The sequence below is a fragment of the Nymphalis io genome, chromosome 23 (assembly GCF_905147045.1).
Source record: "Nymphalis io chromosome 23, ilAglIoxx1.1, whole genome shotgun sequence".
Taxonomy (NCBI): domain Eukaryota; kingdom Metazoa; phylum Arthropoda; class Insecta; order Lepidoptera; family Nymphalidae; genus Nymphalis; species Nymphalis io.
The window spans coordinates 7,596,998-7,624,012 of record NC_065910.1 but is presented as its reverse complement, the minus strand read 5'-3'; the positions used below and the strand labels follow the sequence as shown (position 1 = coordinate 7,624,012).

Below are 27,015 nucleotides of genomic sequence, written 5' to 3'. Positions count from 1 at the left end.
AGTTCTTAAACTAGGGAGTATAGTATGCTAGGGAATACGGGAGAGTATTTGGCTGTTAAATTTTCAAACATCTTTCCTTAATGATAACCTACTGTATAAAAGTGCCATATGAATATTTTCAATTTGCTAACCCCAGAAATTTGGGCTGTACGTAAATATGTAGGTCAGTATAATAAAAAGGCGTGAAATTAATATTTGTTGATTTTTTTAGATAGAATATAAAATGTAACACTAATTAATTATGTCATGTATAATATATAATAATGTCCTCCAGACCGGCTTTACGTGCTTTCCGAGGCAGTGTACACACTTTCAACTTCCAGATCCCGGGTTACTACTGAGAATTTTCTGACAGAAAAACCCAATAACTATTATTGACCTTGGATTGAACCCAGGACCTCCGAGTCTTCAGCTTTACATATATCGCTTTGTTAGTACCAAAGCTCTGAAACGGTAAAAGTGGGTACCACTTTGACTTTTACTTGAATAAAGTATATTTTGATTTCGTGCTTGTGTGTGTAGACTACGTCAATATCAGACACATTAGAGCAATACGAAAAGTCGACGTGTTCTAACAGGAAGTGTCAAGTGCTTGGCGAGCCTGTGTGACTTTGAAATTCAATAAAGCGCCCATTAATTCCAAGCATGATTGATCTATCAAAAAATATCTGAATATTAAATTTAGTGGTAATTCCACACAACTATTCTTAATTTTTCAAGGAATGTTTTTCTTAATGAATTGCTTATCAGCATTTTTACTATTAAATAATCCGTCAGCTCCAATTATTGTTATTATTATATTATAATCCTGTTACGCTTACGGTATTTGTCGAGAAATGCTTGACGTTCGGTAAAATGAAGTCACTTAATCACGTACATACGTTACCTATTATAGTGATTGAAAAAATAAAAAAGTCTTTGGTCACATTTTTTATTTAAAAAAAATCTATTTACTTGGTTACTTTTTCATTGTCAAAAACGTTTTAACAGCTTCAAATATATCGCTAGAAACTTCAACTGGCTTCTCGAAGGCTGCAAAGTGGCCTCCTACATCTAAATTGGTGGTACGGACCAAGTTGGGGTATTTCCAGCGCAAGACGAAGTCTGGTTGCTGAACCAAGTCGTGTTTAGTTCGGAGACCCCAAGTGGGCACAGACGTTGGGATTCTGAAAAAGACTCGTGTTTTAAAGCATTTTTGTTTAATTTTCTGTTCATTCTCCTCGACAAAATACTATAAAATATTATTACATGCAATGAACAGAAATACTTGCAGCGATAATTATATGTTTATATCAATACAATTTATATTGGTACTTATACTTAAGTACATTCTTATTGAAGAGCTTAAATTTAACCAACCAGCAAAACAAAATAATACGAAATTAATTTACTATTAGAATATTGACGAGCCGGTTGACGTGGTTGGTAGATACTTACCTTTCACGCCGAAGGTTGTGGGTTCGATTCCCGCCCGAGACAGACATTTATGTACATGAACATGTCTGTTCGTCCTGAGTCTGGGTGTATTAATCTATATAAGTATGTATTTACAAAAGAAAAGTAGTATATGAAGTATATCAGTTGTCTGATTTCCATAGTACAAGCTCTGCTTAATTTGGGATCAGATGGCCGTGTGTAAATAATGTTCCAGGATATTATTATATATATTATTGAAGTTATAATATTTCCAATATTACCCCATGACATTCTGTAGATCAATTTAGATTACGGCGATCATTCTCATAATAAAAAAGCCAAGTGCGCATGACATATTATAAAATTTTCTATTCACTCAGTCTTATAAGCTAACGGACCTGATATCTGAAGCGATCACAAAGAGTTCAGGCACTGTTTTACGTGCCTGGTGACATTTCCAACTTAAAGAATCCGTGAAGCCATTCAGAATTTCTTGCAGGAATAACCCAATTACTTTTCACTGGCTCAACTCAGGGTTCGGACCCGGGATTTCGAGATGTGCTATCATATAAGTTACCCACTAGGCCAAAGCAGTATAATTTCGGTATTGAGATTCGAAAACATTTTGTCCTTCATGACAAAATTCCTAAATGACAAAATTTCGTGGGTACTCGCGGTGGATCCGACGTAAAGCTACGGACTATCCTGAATTTTCACAGACGATACTCTTCCCACGTTGCGGCAATGCGGGCAGGTCTGCGCCCGTCCGTAATATTACGCATCGTGGGAAGTTATTACAATCCCTCACTTTAATAATCCAAAGGAACGATGATCTGATCTGATATGCCCAGTCGAAGAAGCGCTTTATATGCTGTACAATCCTCATAAATTCTTCATAATATAAGGAGATCTTAATGTATCAAGGCAAGGATACATACTATTAATTATCACGAAATTATACACAACACATACCTTGCAAGAGTGTCTTCCATTTCGTAGTTCAAAATACTTTCCTTATACAATCTGATCGATGTGGTGATGCTTCCAGTACTCCAATATATTAGCACATTGTCCATTAAATCGGTTATATTGAATGTGCTAAGACCACCGTCATGTGTGTACTTATTCGCTGGGTTAGTGAAAAGTAAATATTTTTCAATTATATACGAGGCTAGACCTAATGGAGAATCTTGGAGAGCTATACCTGAAAACGCAAAATGTAATCATTTATATATTATAATCACAGGAAGATATTATGTACTATATGTCCTTTTCTGTTTCCCCGACAACCAACCAAAACATTATCATGATCGGTTAAGTAGTTAAGACGCCGAACAAATAAACAAACTCACATTTGTAATATTGTTAAAAAAAATACCAACTACATTTTTTTTTTTATAGTATAGGTTGGCGGACGAGCATATGGGCCACCTGATGGTAAGTGGTCATCAACGCCCATAGACATTGGCATTGTAAGAAATGTTAACCATCGCTTACATCACCAATGCGCCGCCAACCTTGGGAACTAAGCTGTTATGTCCCTTGTACCAGTAATTACACTGGCTCACTCACCTTTCAAACCGCAACACAACAATACCAAGCACTGCTGCTTTGCGGTAGAATATCTGATGAGTGGTTGGTACCTACCCAGACGAGTTTGAACAGTTTTACCACCAGTAAATTTCTGACTACTCCAACTATTTCAAGCATAGTAGCGTAATTGAAAATGATTTTTATGTTTACCTAAAGATATATGAATGACCTTGGGTTCGAATATGACAAACAAGTGATTTTATAATATATTTGTTTTTATACATTGTTTCAAAATTATAAAATTCAAAAAGATTAAGTGTGCGAGTGAATCCAGAATACTTATTTTGAAAAATAAAATGTTGTTTCACATATTTGAAATTATATTACGAAAATGTTCGAGAAATTTCGATAGCACTTAAACGAAACTAAATATTTACCCACAGTATCCGGCTTAGTGCTCTGCAAATGTAAATACCCTGATTCCTCTAAATAAAACTGTAGTTTATCCGTATAAGGATATATTTTATCAACTAAATCGTTTGCTACACATTTTGGACAAACTGCTCCCAACATCAGAGTCAAATGCGCCAACTTTGACGGATTGACTGGAGTACTTGTATGAAAACCAAGTACTTGATTTGGAAAAAGTGTGGCCATGTGTGAACCAATAATGTGACCAAAATCCCCTCCGTGCACATAGAACTGCTTATGACCAATTCTTTCCATTAAATTTCTTAATACAATGGCCATTTGGTAGGTCGTTAATCCAGATCTAACTGGTTCCTGAAATATACCAATTAAATGTATCACCAATTTTATGATTTTAGTAGAAATGGTTCAGTAATAAAGAAAGGATCTGAGCTGAAGGTCGTAGGTTTGAATTCAAACCTAAAGCAGTGATTACGTTACATATACAAGTTGTGCTTAATATGTATGAAATTTTATTTCGTAATTTGCTTTTGTTCTTAAAAATAAATCGCGGGCAGTGCTTATAAATATATGGGCTTTTGACTATTTAGTGCAAATTACGTAGAAAATTAGACGCTGAATTTGAATACTGATTAAATTTAATAGTAAATGGATTTATATTTGTACATGGAAATATAATACAATAACCTACAATTATAATATATGATTTGGTAGGAATATATTGATAATACCTAATAATACCTATATATTAGCGATTAAATTATTATTCAAATTGGCTATTCATTGATGTAATACGGTTAGTCGCTATACGAATAATTCGTTACAGAAAAAAAAAAACAGAAAAGTAAAAAGTATTTATCATATGATACTGATTTTATGATGGCCAGCCCAATTTTGTGGGTTCCCATTCGAGCACCACTGATTTTTTATGTGCTTAATTTCTGTTTATTAATTATCTCGTGACTGGTGGTGAAATCATCGTGAGGATGCTTGCGGCCTGCCTGCTCGGATGAAATACTACCACATATGTAATCTCAATCATATAATTTAAGTAGCTAGGTCCAAGCTAATAAGCTCTAAGCCTTCAAGAATAGAGTATAATTTTGCCCAGTGGTGGGGCATTTACAGGCTGTTGAACTCTTATTTACGTATTTATGAATAATTTGACCAATTTTTTAACCAAATATTGACAATTGAAAATTCTTTAGTAGAAAGTGGTAATTTTTACGCATAGAATTTAAACATACATTTTATTTTTTTAATCAGACATGCAACGGAACATGTAAATAAGAACAAAGGGTCGTTTGAATCCGTCTTGCAATTTGTTTCCATTCATACAACAGCCAAGAAAGTTCAAGATTATTAATTGTTAGTCTAAAAATCTTGAAAAATTTGAATATGTTTTTTTAATATATATGTATTCTATTTTTGAATATGAAATATATGTCAAGTGATGCGGTAGTAACTTAAAATTTTTACTCATAATATTTTTGATTCATATTAAAAAAATACCATAGCTACTAAAAATCTTAATTATGTTAATTTACAACAACACAAGTTGAAAGTAAACATTGTTACACTTTTCTCGTAAAAAGTGTCACGTGTTCCAGATTATACTTACTTGAGAAAAAGCGAATCCTGGTAAACTTGGAGCAATGACCTCAAACACAAAATTGTATTCCGGTTTAGCTGAAGTGAGTAAAGGTGTGATGTCATAGAAATCTCTGACCGAACTGGGCCATCCGTGTATGAGTAGTATAGGAACAACCTGGACAAAGAAATATACATTATTCGTTTTTATTTTTGGAATCTTGAAACAATTTTACAAATATTTTTTATAATTAATATTTTCTTTATGTACTTTCATCATATTCTATTTATTATATATCATTTTTTTCTCATCAAGAGATCTCCTAAACTTTCCCGCTGATTGACTTGAAATTTGTCACAGTTACTCCTTCCTCAACGTAAACAGTCATTAGAACGGATTTTACGCAAATCCTATCCAAAATACATTTCTGCTTCTTATTTAACACCGTGCCGTGCGGAGCCGAGTCGATTAGCTATTATACTGTATTATTAAACATATGTCGAATTTTACCTTAATATTTTATTGCAGGCATTAAGACACGAAAACACTCCATCAGCATCAGTCACAAGCGACAAAAGTTTGTCCAAAGAAGAATTATTAAACTACCCACAACAGTCAATTCGTGTCTAAGTACGAATAAATGTATAATATGCCCAATTGATATGACCCGACGACAGTCGTTTCTAAATCTAGGTAAGCACCACTGATTTTTCACGTGCATGATTTGTGTTTATAATAATCGTGAGGAAATCGGCATGTGAAGTTCTGTTAAATTTATGAAACAGCGTGGTTCTATAAGTTCCAACCTTTTTGGCTTAAGAGAAGGATACCTTCGGCAAGATAATAATTATCTGTATTCCTATATCACTTTTACTCGATTCGTTAAAACAAAAATAAATATTAATAAAACACGTTTTTTTTTTTTTATAGTAAAGGAAGGCGGACGAGCATATGGGCCACCTGATGGTAAGTGGTCACCAACGCTCTTAGACATTGGCATTGTAAGAAATGTCAACCATCGCTTACATATCCAATGCGCCACCAACCTTGGGAACTAAGATTTTATGTCCCTTGTGCCTGTAATTACACTGGCTCACTCACCCTTCAAACCGGAACACAACAATATCAAGTATTGCTGTTTTGCGGTAGAATATCTGATGAGTGGGTGGTACCTACCCAGACGAGCTTGCACAAAGCCCTACCACCAGTAGTTGCGTATGTGCTAAGTATAAATATAAAATGATTGTAATACTTGTCTTATCTAACTTAAAGAAGGTTATAGTAGATATAGTACGTATACATACAACGATAAATCAAAAATTGTTTTATAAATCTACCACTTAAGGTTTCGCGGCACTGTTTGAATCTAAAGTCTGATCGATTGCCAGGCGTTTAATAAATTAGGATTGATCTAATGAAAACTGGGGTTCAGTTACGAACACAAGATTGCGTTTTAAATATTTCCATTCTACCTGATATGAATAATAAGATGCATTCAAGAAAAAAAAATATTATATTGTTTACTAGTGCTTATAAGAAGTTTATTAAGGCACTTAAGGTGCCTTAATAAACACACATGCAAACTATTAAAACAAAAAAAATCTAAATTATAGTTTAAAAATATTTTCAACAACAACTTTTTACAAAATCACTCGAGTCGAGCATTACAATAATGTCAAAATTATAATAATGATTATAAAATTTCAATAATACACATAAGCTAGTGAGCTTAACATTTCAGAAAATAAGCTACCCATCCGAGTAACTGCAGAAGCAATGTATGAACATTTTACATATTGAGAACATCTAGTCGATTCAATGCAATTGTGCCTTTAGGTGGATGAATAATGTCTGGTAGATAGTTGCTTGTGACACTGAAGTGACACTAGCAACTACCTATTCATTCACCTATGTAATTATTACACAAATGGACCCGAAAATATAATAAATATAAATAGTTCGACTTCACTAAAAACTTCCGATCGACGCTTTAAAACCAGACACAGCGTCAGCGTTCAATACATATCTCAGCAAAAAACGATGTCTCGTTAAAAATAATAGTCAATAAAAAGTGCTCTTGTGGTGTTTATTTGAATTTTGAAATTTTATACTGACACAACGTTTATCCTGTAATGGCTTGAAATAAGTTTATAAGCCACAAAGCGTTGAAACGTCGACTACGACGTTTGTATGCGGACATCGTTTTAAAGAGATCTTAACAGTATATTACAAAAGTATGAGGCGGCGTACGGTGTGACTCTGTAATCGGATAGCGTTTATAGGGGATCACAGGCTAAGCGAATACGAAGTGTGGCGCTTCAAGCTGCGTCTCACTAAAGAGCTTCGCAGAATCGTAGTCAGAATATTGGACTATCGCTGGCGATTCTATGATGATATTATATGATCTCAAATATTTTATTTTATTTATTTGCAAAAGCACACTTACAACATACAAATAAAGCATTGAAAAAATGAACGTATAAAACAATAACACAATATCTAATATGCATGTCAATTATAAGTGTGCATAGTGCTTTCAGATTCAATGTAATCAAATTCAAATTAAAAGTAACAAAAAACATTAGTAATTTTTTTAAATTTTCAAAATAATAAAATAATGAAATATTGATTAATGATAAATTCATTTGGCTTGTAAAAAATTTAAAAAATTGTTTGACGATTAAATCTTCTATTTTTCATTAATTTATTCAGAAAATTTTATTCTAGAAACGATAAATATTTTAAAATATAATGATACTATATATAATGAATGATAAAACTACCCGTCTTAGTTTCGCATGGACAGATTAGAAGTCTACATTTATTTTTTATATATAATAATACATACATCTCTAATGGCTTATGTAACGCACGTCAGCAAAGCTCCCAGTCGGCATGATTTTTTTGCGCAACTTCATCGTTTATCGCCATATTCCGGCCAATTTTCATCAAAACTTAATAAGTTATGCACCTAAGCCTTCCTAAAGATTCAATCCGTCCATTGTGGAAAACCGTATGATAATCTGTTCGGTAGCGATTAAGTTTATCGTATAAACTTTGTTTTACTTTAAACTTAGCTTAGCTTAGCTAATTATGATCATGATCAAAAGGACTTTTACATTACTAAGAAGTTTAATTTAAAAAAATCTTGAAGGAAATATTTTAACAACAACAACATAAGAATTTTTTTTACAAGTTTTCACCCGCGGCTTCACGCGCGTTTTATGGGGTCACCTACGTCCTTCCTTGGGGTTCAAGTTGGTTTCATACTAAATTTCATTAAAATTGGTTTAGTTGCTTTCACGGCCACCGAGTTACCTTCGCATTTATAATATCAGTATAGATAACCCACCTTGAGATTTTCCTTATTTTTCGGCTCTACACGCATGAAATGTATGTCCAAGCCTTGAATATTCGTTTTATAGTGGCTATATTTGTTCAAATATTTGACACGAGTGCCATACTTGTACTTGAACTGCCAATGAGCAAATATTTGTCCAAGTACATCGTAATTTATCCCGTAAGTAGAAGAATCTTCAAGACTCTTAACTCGTGTTGCTCTGCGATACGCTTCCATTTTTCTTCTCAAGTTTTCTTGCATCTGAAAAATAAACGTTGAAAATTTTACTCGTGGATTCATTAAATTTTAACACCAGTAATAAATGTCCCACTGCTGGGAAAAAATCTTGTTTACAACTGGATTATCCAATAAGGGTGTATACAATATTTACTTGGTGGTAGGGCTATATGCAAGCCCTTCTGGTTAGCTACTATCACTTGTTTTATAAACACGAATTAAGAACAGAAAAAATCAGTAGAGCTTGCTTGGATAGAAGGCCGCAATCGGTTAGGAACCACAGTTAATAAATCAGTTCAATAATTATTGACACAAACACTTCTAAGACTTGTTACAATTAATATTTCAGAAAGGTCGTAAAACCTTGTAGACCTCTAGCGCTGTAAGCAGCACGAAGTAAACCCAATTATAAGTTCACGTTAATTAGTCGCAAAGTATAACGAGGTCTGATAATAATATTTAGAAATTGCCTTGTCCCAATTCTTAACTTTGATTAAGTTATGTATTGTGGTTACCAAATAGACTTTCTCTTTGTTTATTGTAAACGTGATTAACAAATACCGTAAATTATTTTCATATTGTTTTCGCCATTATTATACATTTAAATTATACAATTTAAACTTATTACATTATCTTTGATGTTATTTATGTATGAAGTAAACAAAAGAATTTAAATAACAAATAATTAACGACAAACGACTAAACTTTTTATAATTTATTAGTTCACAAACTTTTTTCTCAGCTATAATTATATATTATTACGATATACAAATGGGGCTTACGTAAGAAATATTAACTAGGCCTTACATCTCCAATGTGCCTTTAGGCCTCCGACTGTACGTTACAATAGCTCATTCGCCTTTTAAACCGGAATACAACAATACCAAAAATTGATGTTTCGCGGTAGAATATGTGATGAATAAATGGTACCTACCCAGACGGGCTTGTAAAGCCAAGTAAATGTGTATCTATTAACATACATTGGATAAGATGTACAAAAAAGCAGTAGTGGAACACTTATAGCCTATTTCGTTACTTTATCGTTACGTATATGAGAACTAGCCAAGTCCAACCTTCGGCTTCAATATATTATCCTAAGTTATAAGAAAAATTATATTTTAAGTTTTTATAAAATATTTACGCTGGTCTAAATAAATTTCAGGACTGACCATTGAACTTGGCACCCATTTAGATCTCACTACTTTCGTGGTTGAAGTCAACAACCAAGGCATATATTATAATATTGAACTTGGCTCTCATTTCACATTTATGTTTTTGATGTGATATCATTACTTTTTGTACATAAATTATTATTATTATCGTAAGTTAAACGTTATTAACTATTTATTTAGTATTATATTAGGACTTTTACCTGTCGCATTATTAATACTAAGCAGTCGTTGTCGTTGTTAATTTTTTGTTTTGTTATATCTCCTATTTTTATTATATATATATTATGTATGTATTTATTATAGTATATATATATATATATATATATATGTATGTATGTATTATGTATGTAGTAGTGTATGTAGTATATAGATAAACTGGCTTGTACCCTTCCCATTTATAAATATTATGATCCTCTGCCCAAAGGTTGCCTGGAAGAGATCGCTGCTTAGCGATAAGGCCGCCTGTTGCACCTCGTGCAACTTTTTTGTTTAAAAATTGTAATTTTTAGTTTTAAGTTTGGGTGCAATAAAGTGTCAATAAATAAATAAATAAATATTAATTTAGTATTAATTATAATTTCAATAATTAGCGCACATCAATAGTGTAAGATTATTACTTACAAATAACGTAATAAATACGAAAGTCGACTATACTCTTAGTTAAAAGTAATTGTAAGTGCTAAGACTGATATGTTTGGATTAAAAAAAATTAAGGGTGATATTGGACTAGTTATAAATTCCCGTGAAGACCTTAAAATCGACATAAAGACTGGCTGTCAACAATATGGATTGCTGATTCTTAGGTTATAGGCATTATAAGTAAGTGTTCCTTATAGAATCAATTAACTGAAAAATTATAATAAAATGATGAATATTTCTAGTTTCTGATTTATGTCTTTATATTTACCCAACCATCTAACTGGATTCCAAATTTGAACTTTCTACGTCATCTGGAACTGGGTTAGAATTTTGATCTATAGGTCAGTCAGTGATAAAAATGACGATTTTTTGACGTTAATATCTAAATAACCGTTTAAGGTGTGTTTATGAAATTTGGAACACATATGTATCTCGCAAGTTTTAATATATAAACCAAGTTTGACATGTTTATGTGAAAAAGTTTTTGAGTTATGAGGGGGTCAAAAATGGCTCCAAATGGTTCGTGTAATATTACACATGATGCTGCTCGCCAGTTCTGTTAACTTGAACTTGGCTTGACACGATACCGTGTGTTTAGATTTATTTAAGTAGCTCCGTAGTTCTCTACATAATCTTTATAGAAAAATATTTATTTTTATCTATAAATATTTAAAATTTACGAGATAGATTAATAATATAATATGTGAACTATAAAACAGGAAGTTTACCTGATGATGGTATCTTCTGACACTTATCAAGAGTATATACTCGTATTTTGTCTGAATTGTCACTCGCTTTTTAATACCTTTATCACGATAACACAATATTATTTTAAATACTTAAGTCCTATAATATTAAATGAGTAATTCTTGAATATATATAAATTTATTTCGTGTATCTCCGTAACGCCTCTAATGGTTTAGATGTGTGTTATACATTCGTCTATACAGTCTTTACGAAAAAAAAAACTAATTATTGAAACCGAATGAAGATCGGTCGTACAGGTACCATTATAAATCGACACAAAATAAAAATACTCTGTATGCAAAATAATCCCGTAAGAGCACCTATTACGGTTAACTGTCATCAGAGCTCAGAAGACGGGGCAATGAATCTTTTCAAATTCTTATACCATTTCTCAATTTCATAATTAACTGGCTACATTCTATTACTACTAAAATACTTACAGAATCGCTGAGTAAAATCCTATACGGTCGAATAGACGTATCTTGTTTGTTACTAGTATTTCGTCCCCACCACGCATTCAAGTCAAATTCTGGTAGATCAGGTGTTGCCAAAAGTGAACTATAAAATTTGTAGAAAAGCACCGCTATAACAACTGCACCGACTATCGTTATAACTTTGCAACACTGTAAAAAAGATAAACACAATAAAAACAGTTATTTGAAATAATTTTATATCCTTTTTATATAATAAAGGTTGGCTGATGAACAACTGATGATCACAAACTTAATGATGATAGCCACGTTGGTGTTGTAACAAATATCAAACTTCGCCAATGCACCACCAACTTTTGGAACTAAGATGTGCCTGTAGTTTTACTGGCTTACTCACCTTACCATCCATATTACAACAATTCTAAGCATTACTTAAGTTTGGCGGTAGAATATTACGCGATGAGTGAATGGTCCAACTCAGACGGGCTTGCATAGAACCCTACCACCAAGTAGTAAAATCTTATTGAGAAATCCGATGATGATTTCCGGAACAGCTGAGATATGCCCACCGTGAAGAAGTTAACGTTAAGACAAAGTGCATGTACAAACACACGTGTTCTTAATATTCTCCTTCTCACATTTCGTTGGAAAGATATGACAACATGGCCCGAGACAGTTCGGGCGCAAGATTAACGAATTTAATCGAATTTTCACAGGAGTATTAGCATTGCCTAAGTCTAAACTTCGTTCTTATACTAAGAATTTAAAAATCCAATAACTTTTAATTGACCAAGCCCAGTATTTAAGCCTAGTACCTCGTGTACCTTACAAGCTACCACCACCAATACCACTATACCAACGAGGCAATAAATAAATCTTTAAATCTTTTTTCATACGAGAAAATCGACACATTATATGTAAAACATATATACGAAAAAACGTAATACGTATACGTATAAACGTAAACGAAAAAAAATAATTTTAATTTATATTTTTATGGTATTACAATTAAATCTTATGAACCATTATTAAGTGATTGTATTTATAAGGATATGATTAATGATTTATAGATACACTGAAATTAATTTAAATAGAAAAATTACGTACATTGAAATTTGATATTCTTTCATTCATTGGAGGCTGTTTTATTTCAGTCGGCTTTTTATTCCCTTTCTTCTTTGGCGCCATTTTTAATTAATTTAAAAAAAAACACACACCTATTGACTCTCTTTTATTACTATCATAATTAAACTACAATCAATAAGAGTATTTATCTTATCGAAAATAAAGTATTTAGGAAATTATCTATTTTTTTATCTTATCTGTGGGATAATCCTGATTTCATAATATGCTGTGGTCATGACGTGGCCCTAACAAATTATTTTTGCACGTTTATCCAATTTTATATTTAGACGTGTTGTTGTTCGGCGAAATGAAAAAGCCGAGATGGCCCTGTGGAAGCCGAGATGGCCCTGTGGTAAGAACGCCTGAATCTTAACCGATGATCGTGGGTTCAAACCCGGGCAAGCACCACTGAATTTTCATGTGCTTAATTTGTGATTATAATTCATCTCGTGCTTTACGGTGAAGGAAAACATCGTGAGGAAACCTGCATGTGTCTAATTTCACTGAAGTTCTGCCACATGTGAATTCTACCAACCCGCATTGGAGCAGCGTGGTGGAATAAGCTCCAAACCTTCTCCTCAAAAAGAGGAGAGGAGGCCTTTAGCCCAGCAGTGGGACATTCACAGGCTGTTACGGTTGTTCGGCGCGTCTTGAGCCCCTTATACATACATACATACATAACACACTCGCAAGCGGTAACAGCAAACGGCATGCATGGCTCTACTCTCTAGTGTGTGCGTGGCGCATATTTATACTATGTATATGTATTATATTATTATTATATTTTTAAAATTAATATTTCTCTTCAATCATATTATTATAAGGAAAATTATTTTATATCTATTTTATCTACGGAACTCTATGTTATTATTTATATTTAATTCCCATCTGTCGAGCGTTCGGTGACTGAAATATATTTCTTTTAGATGTCTCTTTATTAATAATCATAACTGTTCTTTCTTATCGATAGTAGATTTATGTAGGAGGAATAAATTAATATCGTTCAAGTAAAATGTTTCTAAATTTAGAATTCATATATTTTTATTATTATTATTATTTTGTATCTTTTTTTATATCTCATTTTAACTTTTAAACTTAACTAACACGCGGGCCATGGCCAAGCGTGATAGGTTTGTTCAATATTAAATTGACAATGGTGATGTTAGGAACTTTCGAGTAAGACGTGTTGTGTTCAGTATGACTGCATTGTGTAAAAGTGCGAGAGTGGACTTTGACATTTGGAGAATATTGAGATTAGTCTCGAGTGTTTTTGGGATAAGGCCTGTACTAGAGAGAATGATTGTTAAAATTTTCACTGTGTTGACCATTGTTTTTTAATTTCAGTAGCCAATTCTATGTATTTTATTACTTTTTCATTGTGTGTACTGAGTAGGTTGTGTGTGTTACATACTGCAATACCGACTATATAAACTATTTTGTTGTTTTTGTCTACCACTGATAACAGTGGATATAAATCCAGTCTATGATAATGAATGTTTTGGTTGGTGATGATCGTTGGATCGCAGTAGATTTTATAATAATTATTTTCTAGAACTTTACAGGGTTGGTATTTATAGTAAGCTACTTTATTTGTTATGAATTTATATTGATGGGCTAAGTTTTGGTGAATTATTGCTGCTACTTTGTCATGCCTGTGCTTATAATTAGCTTGGACGATTGACTTGCAAGCACCTGTTATGTGTTAAATCGTTTCTGAACAGCTTTGGCGACGTCTACATAAATCAGTTGGTAAATTAGCTGTGCAAATAATATGTTTCTGATAGTTTCGGGTGTCTTGTATGGCTATCATAAATGCCTCTGTCTCGGGGAATAACTCACCACGCCGCAGTCACTCGTTCGACGCTTCCACGTCGACATGTGCTTGCCTCAAGTCAGCTCGATATCTTCCATGCAATGACTTTTGTGACCACATACTAATTTTTTGTTCTTTATTTATTATTTGTTGACTTGATTGTTTATTTCTATTATGTATGTTAAGTGGAGTGATTTTTTTTTCAGTTTCAGTTATGTATTTATGGATTGGAATACGTTCTGCCTTATCATGAAAGTACTTTCTCAGCTTAGCTATGAGATTATTGTGCAAATTATGTATATCAATGAAACCTCTTCCTCTTTCACCGCGTGGTAGTGTGAGTCTCTGTATACAACTTTTGGGGTGATGTTTCCTGTGTGTCATATGTGTGTTTATTATTCCCTGCAGTTTTTGTAGATCAGTTTTAGACCAATTCCAAAGGAATATGCGAGTAATGGTATTGCATAGGTATTAATTGCTTTTGTGCTGTTGCGTGAATTTAAATGTGTTTTTAATATTTGCTTTGAAGAATTTTAAAATTATAATTAATTTTAGAATTTGATTTAATCTTATTTTACACTTCTGTATCACTGTGTGTAGACTGGTGAAATCTTTATGACACGCTTGAGACAAACGAGGGCCAAATAACTATCTTCCGTTTGGCAAAAGCTCGGCAGAAAGCGACACAAGACATTACAAAATGTCTTTGTGTCAAGGACTCAAATAGCACTTTGGTTTGCGAATCCTTGCATTAAAATGGACTGTTGTTACTTACTTAAAACTTAAAAGAAATACACTATGAGAAAAACGATAGTTCTGAAGATTTTAATTACATTGTTTGGCTGTATATTGTTCAATTAAATAAAGAATTGAGTAAAAAAATTAGCCATTATTCAATCACACCAATTACTTTAAGCAGAAAATAGAGTTCTTTCCTTCTCTCTCTAGATCCTTTGCCATTGGTATTAAATTCAGTCGCTATTCTTTGAAGTTACCGCCGTTTAAATTTTATAAAATTACCGAGGTATTAATTTTAAATAAGTAGAATATCTCTTTATATATATTTTCATTCTCGAAACCTTTCTGATGATTATAACTTTATGGCTCTACCTAGTTTACAAAAGAAACGTTTGCAATTTTGATCTGATGAGATTTTTACAGGACCATCCAGAGCTTCTACGAATAACTGACCGTCTGACTGATACCGATACGTAGCTCAAACTACTGGAGCTAGCACCATGAAATATTGAACATGGGTTTCTATTAGTTAGTACTAAGGAAGGATTAGTACTAGTGGTAGGTTAGTACTAAGGAAGGATTTTTGAAAATGTATGAAGGTGAAACCGCGCGCAGCATCTAGTTATACGTATTGCATATTATTTATTTCATATATAGTATTTTATTATAATTATTGTTATTTTAAATTATTTAACAAAAACAGTAAAGCCTGTTAATGTTGATGACAAACCTCTACTCATCTTATCCTGGATACTAATACTTGCTAATTGCTAGACTAAAAATATCTAGTTAAATATTTAACAAAATAGTATTTAAAAAATATGTTCAACATTTAACAATAAGGTATTTTATTGACTAAATAACTATAATTTATTTATTTATTTAGTACTTTGGTGTTTAAAACGGGTTTATATGTGTATATATATATACTCCGGGCTTAATGCTAAAAGCTTTCAATAATTTTATAAGTACTAAACATTTTAAATATTTTACATAAAATACCATATTTGTTTAGCCTAATGTAAAAAAATATCCTGTTTATAATAGTGGAACTAAAAATGTAAAAAGTGAATATTTTTTTTTTTTTACAAAAAATTTAAACTGCTTAACTCTTGGGAACTTTGTTTTTGTGTTTCACAGGTTGTGTATGTCCCACCACTGGGCAAGGCCTCCTCTCACAGCGAGGAGTTGCTTTGGAGCATATTCAAAGCAATTTTACATAAATATATTTTTTTTATTTTCACATAATCATTGTCTCATTACAATTTTGAGTGGTTTTTATATTTTTGTTTTGTATAAAACGAAGGTCTGCTAACCTTGTTTTGCTGACACTACCCCAAAGTTTAATTAAATAATGTGTCGTTATAAGTGTGCGATATTAATCCTGTAAGTAACCTCTGTCTATCTCTGTTTTTCTCATCGAGATAATTTCCGTTACTTTCTTTTAGAATTTTGTGGTCCTTAGTGTTTCATCACACTTTAATACATGGTTTCATCTGAGAAACAGAACAGTTTTCTAGGTCATTCGTTTCAACACAGCCTTTCAAAAGCCTCCCCTTGTGTATGCTACACTCAGCTACAAAAGTCTTGTGTGACAATAATTTCCGTTATTCACTTTTCTTTATAACAGATGTCGCTAGTGGTTTTGGTGACGTAGCTGATAGATTTTACTATAAAAAAAAGCTAATATAAAGTATATAATGTAGTTTTATTTCTATTGATAGTAAATTTAAAAAAAAATAGTTTTTTGCATTACTTAGTACAGTTTTTAAGGTTTTAAGGGAGAGTGCCAATGTTCTTCTTAAGATTAAATAAATAAATAAATGTAATTTTAAAAGGCATAAGGGACACATTAAGATGTGTACTTTATGCCTGTAGTTTTAACTTCTTGGGAACTAATTTTCATAAGGTTAGTTGCTCATTAGCGATGTAATGAACGGTTAATACTTCTAAAAGCGTCAATGTCTATGGGCGGTAGTGACCACTTACCATCCGGTGCCCCATTTACCCTTCCGTCTAACAATTTTATAAAGTAGGAACCGAAGCCGTCTCTACACTCAACTTTCACCCGAAGCCTAAACTAAGTTTTCGGGATCTTCATAAGCTTGTCTATTAATTTCTATTAAATAATAAAATTTTAAAATCGATATTATAGAATTGGAAAATTTGTAAATCGAATAAACGAATAACTATGATTATCAATTTAATAGTATTTTACTCATTAAAACTTTAAAACGACGTAGCTTGGGATAGTGTACGTTCACCGATACCTAGACATAACTATACGTAATGTTTAGTTAATTGATTTTGTGCTTTTACAAATTCTTTTCAAATGAAATATAAAGTTCAATAATCCACATATGACCGCTTTAGCCGATTGTACCGTTGGAACAAAGTGCTCCAACGTTATTACAAGACGCAATATCATTTTCATACGAAGGAAATTTTATCAAACGTCTTTATAAATTCAGTTCTATTTGAAGTCAATTTGCAAATTTGTTTTTGAAATATTAGCATATGTTATACATGTATTATGTATCCTAACGGTGAAATATCTGACATTCTATTCTTAGCTCGGTACCAAACATATTTTAGTACATATAGTGCCGCATGTAATATTTGTACGTAAGGGTTAGTTCAATATATAAATTGGTACAAAAATAAAAATAAAATTTACAATACGTTAAAATAACAATATTTGGGAATTGTGCAAGCATTTATAACAAGCTCTAGGTATCACCCACTCCACATATTGTTTTGACAAGCGTTAATACTTATTATTGCTGCGTTCCGGTTTGAAGGGTGAATGCGCAAGTGTAACTACAAGGGACATAACATAGTAGTTCCCAAGATTTGTAATGTAAGGGGTTGTTAATATTTCTTACAAAGCCGATGTCTATGGCCGAACGAGATTACTATCAAACTAAAACCATCAGGTGGACCATATGACATTAAAATTAAACATCTTAAATTTAAAAAAAATATTAACGATCATAAATCGTTTTGTTAGGATACGTTTGGATGTTTATTTTTATAATATTATTAAATAAATTTATTGAACACTTACAAGAAAAAAAAAACAAATTCAAGTAAAAAAGAAAAATAAACTTAAGAGTAGTCATGTTATATAAACATGATTACGGACTGGAAAATGATGCATGCAAGAGGCGGTCTTATCACTCAAGAAGTGATCTCTTCCAGACAACCCTGCATCAAGATACTTGCAGGACATAACTGGCGAGAGAGTATATATAGCTTTCCACAAGAGGCGAAGGTAATCTCGCCCCCACACTAGTGCGTACGTCAGCAGGAGGCCATCCCGGCTGCCGTCCACCGCAGGGCTGGTGAAATAATCTCTTCATAGTTGACAACAAAAAGCGATTGAAAACACAAATAAAGTAAGTTGTTGTAAGGGAATTGGTGACCACTTACCATCATGTGGCCAATATGCTAGTTCGCCTACCACTATAAAAAAAGAAATTTCTCGTCTTAAACCATTTTTTCATAGTCGTATTAAAAATGCAGAACAAACAGCCCAGACAGTTTATAACAAATAATTTAATTGCCAAGAGAAAATTAAATGCCAAAAGAAATACAACGCGTAGCGTTTTTTTTCCGTATAAGAAATCAAAATTTAAAGCTAACTTTAAACAATAGTGATCCCAATGTAACTGATATCACAAAATTTATAGGATTCACTATAGACTGCAAACTTCAGTGTAGTTCTCTTATATTACTTCTATCAGATAGATTCAGTTACATAGCACACGCAGAAAAGTTTTCTTCTCGATATTTCAAGGCAGATTCTACGTTACTACGTTTTACGTTTGTTGGAGTGAGATAGGTGTTAGATTAAAAAATAGCCTTTATCCTTTCATAGTGTTCAATTATGTTTCATTCCAAATTTCATCGAATTCAGTTTAGTTGTTTAGACGTGAAAGCGTGACAAACAGAGTCACTAACTAACTACTGGTGGTAGGGCTTTGTACAAGCTCGTCTGGGTAGGTACCACCCACTCATCAGATATTCTACCGCAAAACAGCAATACTTGATATTGTTGTGTTCCGGTTTGAAGGGTGAGTAAGCCAGTGTAATTACAGGCACAAGGGACAAAAAAGCTTAGTTCCCAAGGTTGGTGGCGCATTGGCTATGTAAGCGATGGTTGATCTTTCTTACAATGCCAATGTCTAAGGGCGTTTGGTGACCACTTACCATCAGGTGGCCCATATGCTCGTCCGCCTTCCTATTCAATAAAAAAAAAGTTACTTTCGCATTTATAATATTAGCATACAATGTGATTAACTATATTATAAAAAACTACAATTCTAAACAAAAAATAAAAAAAAAAATCTAAAGTAATATTCACTAAAAATAAAAAGTAATATTATTTATAAATCACTTAAATTACGATAGCTTATTCTTCTTATTTTTCTTTTTTTTTTTTGTGCCTTAGTCAGCGTCTAGGTTAGAGCTTGTTATAATAAATAATGTATTCGAACTGCAGTCTATTATATACTTTGCGATTCATCAAAACGCCTGTTTCCGTTTCTTTACAATATATGATATTTATAATAAAATACATATGTAAATCAAGTAATGGTTGACAGTTTTATTTGTATAAAAAGAAAATTACAAGTCGACTAACAATTATTCTTTATCATATGTGTTGCCATTGAATATAAATATGTGTTAAGTATTTATTATGTACATATAGATATGGACCTGTAGTTACATACTTGTGCTTAATTTGTGTATATTATTTATGCCACCTGTGTATTTATCGACTTTCATCGCAGTAGCGTGGTAGAATAAGCTCTAACCATTATCTTCAATAGGACAACTTTAGCACAATAGTGGAAAACTTACAGACTGTTATTATATATACTAATATTATAAATGCGTTAGTAAGTCTATCTATCTGTCATCGTGTATGTCTGCCTGTTATATATATATATATATATATATATATATATATATATATATACGGCAAAACCATGTCACGGGGTTCTCGTGTGTAAGGGGTTCGTTCCAATAAGACCGCTACATTAATTAAACTCATCATAAAGATTATAAAATTTTAATTATAAAATTTACAACATCAAAGGTCTGGTCTGGTCAATTAAGTTAACATTAATACAATAAAATATTACAAGTTAGTTGTAGGTGAGTTGGCATCGGTTAAAATTAAGTGATATAATATATATATATATATATATATATATATATATATATATATATATATATATATATGCCGTGGAATACCGGCTTAGAATAGTACTCCCCCAATCTCATCCCGTGGGTGTCGTAAGAGGCGACTGAGGGACGGGGGAAAAAGGGGGGATGGGCAGCAGCGTCCCCCCTCCCATAAACATCTTACCCCCCTACTGCGCTCGCCAACACGCCTGCCCAGCGCGGCGAGTATGGGCAAACCCCTCCCTTAATGGCAGATGCACCCAAAAAAAGGCCCCCAGTTACCGGCAAGCCCGCTAGGCCCGACCAAGGTAGCGGTCGCGGTATCGGCAGGGCAGGGGGTGCTAAGAATCACCGATTCACGGCAGGCTACCTTATAAAACGACTGAAAATGGCAACGTATAATGGACGCTCGATGAGGCTGGACCATCACCTCGCCGAATTAGAAGTAGAGTTAAGTCATATAAACTGGCATATACTGGGGTTATCTGAAGTCCGAAGACAGGGGGAGGACACGATAACTCTAGAGTCCGGTAACTTACTCTACTTCCGCGAAGGTGATAACCTCTCCCAGGGTGGTGTCGGTTTTCTAGTCAAAAAGGATCTCATTAACAGCATTGTGGAAATCAGTAGTGTGTCGAACCGGGTAGCGTACCTTGTCCTAAAACTTTCCGACAGGTACTCCCTGAAGGTCGTACAGGTATATGCGCCAACTTCGACATACTCTGATGATGTGGTCGAAGCGATGTACGAGGACATCGCAAAGGCCCTCAACGACACCTCGAAGGCCCACTACAATGTTGTTATGGGAGACTTTAATGCTAAAGTGGGAGTACAAGATAGCGGTGAATCGAAAGTCGGACCTTACGGCTTGGGCTGCAGAAATCACAGGGGGCAAATGCTGGTAAACTTTCTTGAAGCGCAGGGGCTTTTTTTGATGAATTCTTTCTTTCAAAAGAAGCCTCAGAGGAGGTGGACCTGGCGAAGCCCCGATAACGTGACAAGGAACGAGATAGACTTTGTCATTTCGAATAAAAGGCACATATTTAGAGATGTTTCAGTGATCAACAGGTTTAATACCGGAAGTGATCACCGCTTTTTCGAGGCACTCTAAATATCAACTTAAAAGCCGAAAGATCGAGAATGATGAGGTCTACTCTCCGACCTACCATGCTCCAAGCTGCTCAAGGCTCCGAAAAGTTCCAAATGGAACTTCAAAATCAATTCACCGCGTTGGAAACCATAAGCAGCATTGATGAGAGAACCGACACGCTGGTCAAAATACTGCAAAACACATCCCGCAAGTGTTTTCCGCCACAGAGAAGAGACAACGCACCAAAACTCTCTGCTGAGACACTCGAGCTCATGAGAAAACGACGAGAACTACCATCGTTTTTGTCAGATAAGGCCTTAAACCGAACAATAAAAACGCTGACGCGACGCGATCTCCGACGCTCCAATACCTGTGCCATCAAGGCTGCGATTGAGCAAAATCGGGGATCGAAAGTGTTCGCTCGCAAGTTTGGGAGGCCGCGTCTGACAAAACTTAAAACTGAAAATGGTGGGGTCGTTACCTCTAGGCCTGAGATTGTCGGAGAAGTAGAGAGGTTTTATGGGCAGTTGTTCTCTTCAAGATCGGATAAACCCGTGGGAATCAGTATTGATGACCAGCGCGCCCCTCTTATGCGCCATTACTCCGAGGAGCTCCCGGTCGTTGACCAAGGAGAGATTAGGGCGGCTCTAGAACAGCTTAAAAACAACAAAGCTCCGGGAGATGACGGAATCACAACAGAGTTGCTTAAGGCAGGCGAGACTCCGGTCCTGAAAGAGCTAGCAAGCCTCTTTAATTCCGTCATCCAACATGGCAAGACCCCGGAAACGTGGAGCGGGAGTGAGGTGGTACTGTTTTTCAAGAAAGGTGATAAAACCCTCTTGAAAAACTACACACCAATCTCCCTCCTGAGTCACGTGTATAAGCTGTTCTCAAGAGTCGTCACGAACCGTCTCGCCAGACGACTTGACGAGTTCCAGCCCCCAGAGCAAGCTGGCTTTCGATCAGGCTACAGCACCGTGGACCACATCCATACTGTTCGGCAGATTGTGCAGAAGACCGAAGAGTACAATCAGCCGCTGTGTATGGCATTTGTGGACTACGAAAAAGCCTTCGACTCCATCGAAACTTGGGCAGTGCTCGACTCATTGCAGAGATGTCATATCGATTGGAGATATATCGAGGTACTGAGATGTCTGTACAACGCCGCTACAATGACTGTCCACATCCAGGACTGTAAGACGAAGGCGATCCAACTGCGCAGAGGGGTGAGACAGGGGGATGTAATATCCCCGAAACTGTTCACCAACGCGTTGGAAGACGTTTTCAAAACACTGGATTGGACTAGGTATGGAGTCAATGTAAACGGCGAGTACATCTCACACCTTCGATTTGCCGACGATATCGTCATCATAGCAGAGTCGCTGGAACAACTCACCGAAATGCTGCGTAGCCTAGGCGAGTCTTCCCGGTGTCTCGGTCTCGGTATGATCTTGGACAAGACCAAGGTCATGTTCAATAGGCATGTCGTGCCGGGACCGATATACGTCGAGGGGAAACCTCTCGAAGTTGTTAGTGAATATACCTACCTAGGACAGATAATACAAGTCGGTAGGAACAACTTCGAGAAGGAAGCCGATCGAAGAATTCGCTTGGGATGGGCAGCATTTGGCAACCTTCGTCAAGTCTCATGTCGTCTATACCGCAATGTTTGAAGACGAAAGTCTTCAACCAATGCGTCTTACCTGCCATGACATACGGTGCCGAAACGTGGACACTAACTGCGGGACTAGTCCAATAATTCAAAGTCGCTCAGCGTGCTATGGAGCGAGCTATGCTCGGAGTATCTTTGTAGGATAAGATCAGAAATGAGATTATCCGAAAAAGAACCGGAGTCACCGACATAGCTTGCAAAATTAGGAGGCTGAAGTGGCAGTGGGCTGGTCACGTATGTCGTAGGACCGATGGCCGTTGGAGCAGACGAGTCCTAGAGTGGACACCGCGAATCGGCAAGCGCAGCGTAGGGCGCCCTCCAGCCAGGTGGACCGAAGACCTTAAGAAGGTGGCGGGCACCAACTGGATGCGGAAGGCGGAGGACAGGGAGCTTTGGCGCACCTTGGGAGAGGCCTATGTTCAGCAGTGGACAACGATTGGCTGTTAATTGATTGATTGATTGATATATATATATTATCTATCCGGAGCGGAGGTTATATATATATATATATAAAGGTTATTAAAGTTAACTTTTGAAGTGTCAAAACATGGAAAATTATTGCTTGATTAGCAATAAAATAATATTAGAGAGCAAGAACTATATTTAAATTAATGAAACAAGTCTTTTAAATAATTCGAATCACATTGGGATTCGACCCAGGTCACCTAGTACATTGCCAAATTCTATGTTCAGTTTTTGAGTAAAATATGAAGAAATTGATAAAAATAAATACTGAACCACGTGGGATCTTGATTATTGAATGTAATTTATGCATTAACTCAACTCAGTAGTTTTTAAATATGTAGAAATAAGGCAATATATGACTTATATTGCACGTGGCACGGTTTTGATACAAAGACTGGAATTAAACGAAGAATCGATTACATACTACTCAAATAACAAATAATATGCCTCGATTAAACGAATACAATGTGTTTTACGGTTTGGTAACACGAACCTCTCAAATAAGTTTTATAAATTATATGGCGTAGGTAACCCTCCGTTAGGATAATTTTGTATATAGTCTGAAACGAATATAAAAACCAATATACGAAATGTACAAACAATAATCATCAGTGGATTATTGGCATTGAATATATTGTTAAATACAGTGACATTCAACGAATATACTTACAAAAAGGAATATATTTAATCGTTTAAAACGGACATGCGTCGGTAAGCGACCGGCGCTTGCTCAACGATCAAAAGGACGACCGAACGGCGACCAACGTAGTGCTGCCATCTCTCAAACCGCACAGATAATAAATGTCGAAACAATAAATGCCGATTTGATAACCGTAATTTAATAATAATAAAATAAATACAATATTTTAATAAAAATTAAAATATTGACAAATTAAAATTTATAGGGTTACAACCACAAAATAGATTTTTGTAAAATTTATTATTAAGTTTATTTTTAAAATAACTTTAAACATAAACTACGGATATAAGGTCCAAATTGTTTGGGAACTCAAAAAAGTAAGGAACACACCACCACTGTATGTAAACTCCTTTATTCTCCTCAATTTTATTCACACCGAAACAAATCGCTACCGAGTATAAGGTCTAAGAAAAATAACTTGACAGCGCGATTTAACTGGCATACAGCGCCATCTATTATTGCCTTAAGGAACTAAAATAAAATAAATATATTAAATGAACAAACATTCCGCCCACCAAGGACTTGTCCTTCAAGTTACAATACACATACAATAAAAAAATAACATACTCGGAAGGTGTAATAAGTAGCAAACTTAACTAAAATCTAACACAATCAACAAAACAGCTAGTACATAGAAGATATGACTCAAAAAATTAAGACATTCATTTAACTCATTTTAATTACAGTATGGCTTTACACACACAACAAAAGTAAAGTTAAGAAAAAAAAAATACAACTCAAAAAAAATCTAATGAAAACAAAACGCAAAGAAAATAAAACTATAGTAACATAAACAAACATTGAATACATTGGAAATTATAACCGCCCACCGTGACAATATCATATTTATTTTGTTAAAACACTAACTTTATGAAGTGGACGTTTAATATATCCATTTTTACATTTTACGGTAACGACTCTTGTGATATCATCAGGGCCAGGATGTTTTTTAACAATTTTTCCTAAGAGCCATTTAGAGGGTGGCAAAAAATCGTCTCTTAACACTACTACATCATTGATGTCAGGCTCTGGGTTTTTCTTATTCCACTTATATCTATTAGCTAAAGTTAACAAATATTCTTTCGACCACCTTTTCCAAAAATCGTTAACCATTTTTTGAGTCAAATGCCATCTTTCCAGACCAGTACATTTTTTATCAGAATAATCAACATCAGTTACATTAAGAATGGGTTCTCCTATTAAGAAATGACCTGGTGTCAGTGGGAGTAGGTCATTAATGTCGTCGCAAAGTACGGATAAAGGACGCGAGTTTAGACAAGCCTCCACCTGTGTCAGTACTGTAGATAATTCTTCGTAAGTCAGCGTGCTATCACCAATAACTTTACGTAAATGCGTTTTGACAGACCTTACACCTGCCTCCCAGAGGCCTCCGAAATTTGGAGCATGAGGTGGAATAAAGTGCCACCTTGTATTCTCGAAGGTCAGCAAACGTGATATCTCACTCGGTAACTCAGAACGTGCGTTGTGGAACATTTCATTTAGTTGTTTCTCGGCTCCAACAAAATTTGTACCGTTGTCACTGTAAAGATCTTGACAGTGACCACGTCTCGAGACAAAGCGTCGAAAAGCAGCAATAAATGCCTTTGCACTCATATCCGTAACCACTTCTAAATGAATGGCCCGAGTAACCATGCAAATAAATAAACATATGTATGCTTTATATGACTTAGCACCTCGTCCAGGAGAAAATCTTATATTTATGGGACCAGCATAATCAACTCCAGCGGATTTGAATGGTTTACTAGGCTTTAGCCTCACTCCTGGAAGTTGACCCATGAGCTGATTAGATGCCTTTGAGTACCTAAGACATATAACACATTTCCTGAAATGTTTCTTTACCAACTCTTTTGCTCTTACTATCCAATACCGTGTCCTTAAGAAATTTAACATAAGCTGTGGTCCGCCATGCATGGTTTTCTCATGTGCATCACAGATTAATAACCTACTAAGGTGACTCTTAGCAGGAATAATCACTGGATGTTTCATGTCATAGCGTATATCAGCCTGTTCTAAACGTCCTCCAACCCTCATAATCCCATTTTTATCTAAAAATGGGTATAAGTTGGAAAGACCACTCTTCTTAGATGTTTCTCCCTGTAATTGTATCTGCTGTATTTCTTGTTGATATTCAAAACTTTGAGCTTGTTTAATGCATATCTGTAAAGTCTGATTTATTTCATCAATAGTAACGTGTCCTGGTAATTTTCTCCGTTCATTTTTTGGCAAAAGCAAGTTAAGAAATCTTCGACAAATTGATATTACTCTCAACATTTTATCTAAATTAGAAAATTTAACCCAAATAAAGTCCTCCTCACTCTGTGTATTATACGCTGTCAAACTTCTTACTTTTTCTTCTTCCTGTGTGTCAATATCTATTAATTTTTCAATATCAATTATAGGTTTTGATAACCAGCTTGGACCGGACCACCAAAGCGGATGATCACGTAGATCCCTACATCTCAGCCCCCTCGATGCGCAATCGGCTGGGTTCATGTTCGATTTTACGTACCCCCATTGAGTGTACTCAAGCATTGTCAATATTTCCGACACCCTATTACTTACAAAAGTCGCCCAACGACATGCAGGACCTTTTAGCCACGCTAAAACAACAGTTGAATCCGTCCAGGCAAATAAATTATCTTTGGGTATGTTCATTACGATGG

General features: G+C 34.7%; 1 protein-coding gene across 1 annotated transcript in view; it reads right to left on the bottom strand.

The window, feature by feature from the left end:
* Positions 1-958: 958 nt before the first annotated feature.
* The window catches only part of LOC126777478 (juvenile hormone epoxide hydrolase-like), a 29,421-nt gene continuing 3,364 nt past the window's right edge, over positions 959-27,015 (bottom strand). Inside the window, exons 4-11 of the mRNA XM_050500487.1 lie at positions 26,668-26,724; positions 26,378-26,547; positions 11,545-11,727; positions 8,322-8,570; positions 5,000-5,146; positions 3,387-3,732; positions 2,389-2,620; positions 959-1,166 (exon numbers count right to left, since the gene is read on the bottom strand). Of these exons, the coding sequence (XP_050356444.1) occupies positions 959-1,166; positions 2,389-2,620; positions 3,387-3,732; positions 5,000-5,146; positions 8,322-8,570; positions 11,545-11,727; positions 26,378-26,547; positions 26,668-26,724 (1,592 nt within the window). The remainder of the gene's footprint in view (positions 1,167-2,388; positions 2,621-3,386; positions 3,733-4,999; positions 5,147-8,321; positions 8,571-11,544; positions 11,728-26,377; positions 26,548-26,667; positions 26,725-27,015) is intronic.